This window comes from Tupaia chinensis, unplaced genomic scaffold (genome assembly GCF_000334495.1).
Source record: "Tupaia chinensis unplaced genomic scaffold, TupChi_1.0 Scaffold144750_1, whole genome shotgun sequence".
Classification (NCBI taxonomy): domain Eukaryota; kingdom Metazoa; phylum Chordata; class Mammalia; order Scandentia; family Tupaiidae; genus Tupaia; species Tupaia belangeri.
Window position 1 is genome coordinate 22,895 of NW_006204610.1, and position 4,301 is coordinate 27,195.

Here is a 4,301-nt window from a genome sequence, read left to right on the forward strand (position 1 = left end):
CATAACATCCTTCTCAAGAAGTATATACAATAGTATTAGTTAGGGCTCTCTAGAGAAAGTAGAACTAACACACCCGGAAATAATGTTTTCCCAGCTATCTGGGCATGCTCTAGCCCAGTCAAGATAACCCACAAAATTAATCATCACAATTATGTAAAGCAATCCACAAGGAAAAGGCATTTTTGTTATGGTGGAAATATAAATTTATTGACTATTCTAAGGGTCCGCACACATCTTAAAATTGTATCCGTTTTAAACTGGGTATACTTTCAGACCCAGGAGTCTTATTTCCAGGACTGTATTATAAGGACAGTGACATTCACAGAGGTCTATTTACAAGGATTTAAAGGAGCTTAAAGGTCCAATCACAATATCTGAGAAGCTGAACTGTTGTATATCCACACATGGAATCCCACCCCATCATTCCAATTACCCTATGGAAGCATGTTTAACCATATAGGAAACTGTACACACGATTCCGTAAGGGCAGAAAAGCCAGTCACTGAACAGTATTTATGGCACAACTGAAATTAGATTTAAAATGTTTATTTGTATAAAATGCCTGGAAGAATTGTACATTGAAATGTTAAGTTATGCCTGGGTGGGGATATAATTATGCCCTTTTTACTTTCCTCATTAAACATTTTCAGTATTTCTCCCTGTTTTCTGTAGTTTAACTATGTCATCTTTGCAATAGGAAGCAACCAAGATCTGGAAGTTGGGACAAAAAATAGGAGCCAATCCTCCTCTGGTACTTCTCTGTGCCAGAAACCATTCCTTAACCCTACCGTGCGAGTCACCACTGCCAAAGGAGGTGCTCCAGCAGCCTGGGAGAGGACACAGGCCAGCCTTCCTTTCTAGGAGTTTATGGTGAACAAACAGTTTCATCCCACGCTAAGAACACTGCGGGAGAACATACAGTCAAGTCCACGGTGCAGGACAAAGGGTGGGGTGGCCTTAGATGAAAATCCCAAGAGATCCCCCTCTCCCACGGATGGCTTCCGAATCACATAGAAAAGGGGAAAGCCAAATGAGCATGTTAGCAGAGAGATCATGGGGTCTGAGAAGGGCCAAGGTGGGGATGGGCACCTCAGACCCGACGAGAGCCCCTGCTTAATATTCCAACCCATAACCCAAGTACTTTTGCCAGCGTTTCTGCAACATTGATGCTTGTTTTTGGTTCCCACATAACAAACACTAACATGAGAAACACCAAGTCCCTGGAGGTGAATGAGGCAAAGGCCCCTGGGAAAGACACCTGGGGAGGTCAGAACCCAGGCCTGTCCTGTCCCTGCCCAGGAAGGACAAGGGGCCAAGGTCTGCCCTCAGCACACTCCCAGGCCCACAACCTATGCATATCCCCATTAAATAACAAGCCCATCTGGTTTCAGATCATTTGCCTGAGGTTATCTTTCCTTAACCTCCTTAATGAACCCCCGGAAGCATATATAGAATATTCTAGAAGGTGTGGTCACTGCTTCCTAAGGTTTTGAATCTTCCCCTCAGTGAACTGAGGCCCTGCCCAGAGGCTGAGAGAGACCGAGGTCTTCTGTGGGGTTAGAACCACTTCCTGGTGAGAGCTCGGCAGGGAGCAGGAGGGAATGAGGAGAGAGAGAGACAGAGAGAAACAGAGAGACAGAGAGGGCAAAGAAGACAAGAAAAGAGATGGCAGGTGAAGGGGAGAGGAATTGAGAAGAAAGAGAAATGAGAGGGACAGAAAATGGAAGGGGAGGAAGAGGGAGAAGAACAGGGGTTTCTGAGAAGAGGGTCAGAAGGGAAGGAAAGGAGAGGAGCAGGGGAAAAGAGAGTTCTATTTCTATGAAGCCTTACAAATGGTCTTGGGGTTTTGGAGCAAGTTCTTGCCTAAGTGCTCTAGAAGGACCCCAGCTTCCTCACTAAGAGCATATCCCCATTAAATAACAAACTAGGTGCTGGTGTTTACTCCAAGGTGCTGAGCCTTTCTACACATTCTCTTTACTTATTTATGTATTCGTTCATTCACTCACTCACTCATTTATTCATCTATTCATTTATTTTGAGTCAGAGTCTCTCTGAGTTGCCCGGGCTGGGATCTCAGGTGCACACCTCCACCCAGGGCCCCTTTTTATATGCTCTAGTTGTCAGGGCATCAGCACTGCCCGGAGAGTTAGTGAACAACTCCACAATATACTGTGAAAGAAAGAGAAACACCGGGACCAGCTGACGGCATAATGGCTACGTCACTGGACTCCCACATAGTCGACCACAGCTTGAGTCCTGGACCCAGCAGCTAAGAACTCACTCCGGGTGTATGTGTGTGTGTGCATGCCCAAAATCCTGAGGGGAGAATGGAGGGCAAGGGATTGTGGTGTGGCCATCCACCCCGGGGGGATTTCTCACTTTCAGTCCCTCTGCATCTGCCTGCCTCTCCAGTGAGCACGCATGCCCTTTAGCAAAAATCTCTCTATAAAAAAAAGGTGGGGGGGGCATCCCATCTCCCTGTGTATAAGGTCTGTGTCCCACGGCCAAGTGCTATTCAGAGTGGATTTTCTCCTCAGCCCTGGTCACTCGATGTAGTTGTTGTTTTCTGTGTCAAAAGACATATTTATACTAATAGTGATTCATTTTCTTAAATTCCTGTGCTCAAAGACAAAGGGAGTGCACAGCATTTGGGTGAGTACCTCGTTCCACGCTGAGGACAAGCCGACTCGGACTCCTTAAAGACTTCCACTTTCACACATCCCTGACTCACACAGACATTAAAAAGATCTTTAACGACTGAGACAGCTTTTAGAAAAAGTTTATCAGCCTGGCATCGCTGAGACCTTTAACACTGCATTTCCATATAGATAATAAAACCAAATTCTTTTTCACATTTGGAATGATCAGCTTTGCTCTGTGATCCTCTTGATTTTGTAACAAACTAAGTTCAAGTTCAAAGTAAGCCAAGACAGGATTGTCCTTCACAACAGAAAGCTGCATGAAAATTGTGAGCGGTGTTGCCTTGAACAGACGTTAAGATAAACATGGCAGCCCTCAACTATGGCACTTGGCAGCAAAGACTCTCCAGGAACACGGCCCCACCTCCCACCTGTCTCTAGAAGGGGCTGCCTCTCGGAAGGGCTGCCTCTCGTCCTTCGCCACCTTCATGGTGAATTTCTCAGCGCGCTGCTACCTGTACGGGCACCAGTTCCACTGATCAATGAGTCAGCCCCACTACCTGGCCTGCCCCTGGGTCTGGCAACTCACATCAAGACCTCCCAATGGGTAACTCTTCCGTGGGTGCCTGGCACCCCCCAGCCAAAGGGTCAAGGCTGCATGAACCCAAACCGGAGACTAGGCACTGACAAGACTCGGCTCCGCTGAGCCCCTTGTGGCTAGCCCTCACCCTGCACCTGTGAAGACACGGACAGACACTCGCACGCTTCTAATAGCTCAAGGCCACCGCCTAGGACAACCCTGCCCTCCACGCAGGGCCTGCCATTGCCCTCAGGTGAGCAAAAACGAGATTTGTCCTGCTAACACCACCACAGAAGCCGTCTCCCGGGCGCTGGAAAGGCAGGAGCCCGACTGATGAGAACCGGTTACCAACCCCAGATGCGTACCACGTGTATCAAACACCCTTCCCACTGCCTGTGACGTTTGCACCTCTCTGACTCCACCAGCCCCACATACCCCCTTTCTGCTCCCTCGTCCTTCCTTTAGGACACCAGTCACCTCACACAAAGTTGAGTTCAGCTCACCCTGACCCCCTTTTCCTATTGCAGTAGTCGTTCTTGAGTAAAATCCGCCCAGACCACCTCAGCAGGTGCTTGTCCTGTTGATCTCCGATGGCACAGCAGCCCAGTCTTTCAGACAGGCACAAGGCTTTGCCCAGAGTGGGCTGGGGGGCTGAGGGCAGGCTCTGGCTCTGCTCTGCCCCAGCTTTTGCGTCTACACCACACCTCAGCCCCACTGACCAAGTAAAGTTCGATCCTCATCCCCACAGCCTCACTCATGTGCTGAGGCCCATCCAGGCAGATGCTCCAGCCCACCAGATCCAGCGCGGAGGCTGTCTAGGGCTGGGGGGCAGGCCACCAAGCTCCCGCCATGCCTGTCCCCCACGCCAGCCCCAGCTGGGGTGTGCCCATACCTCTCATTTCTGTGGCCGAGGAGCCATTCGACCAGGCCGTCCACTTGTTCCTGTGCTTGCTGATCTCCTGGACTCTGCAGACGTAGTGCCCCTGGTCGGCGGGCTGGAGGGCCAAGATGGAGAGCCGGTAGAGCACGCCCCGCCGCTCCTCCAGCAGGCGCAGCCTCTGGCGGGTGGGGGCGCGGCGGGA

The 4,301-nt window shown here is 50.0% G+C and overlaps 1 protein-coding gene across 1 annotated transcript in view; it reads right to left on the reverse strand.

The window, feature by feature from the left end:
- The window catches only part of LOC102485173 (V-set and transmembrane domain-containing protein 4), a gene marked incomplete at its 3' end in the record, with an annotated part of 28,341 nt that overhangs the window by 22,691 nt on the left and 1,349 nt on the right, over window positions 1-4,301 (reverse strand). Inside the window, exon 3 of the mRNA XM_006167416.3 lies at window positions 4,112-4,301. This exon is cut by the window's right edge and continues 19 nt beyond it. Coding sequence (XP_006167478.3) covers window positions 4,112-4,301 — 190 coding nt within the window. The remainder of the gene's footprint in view (window positions 1-4,111) is intronic.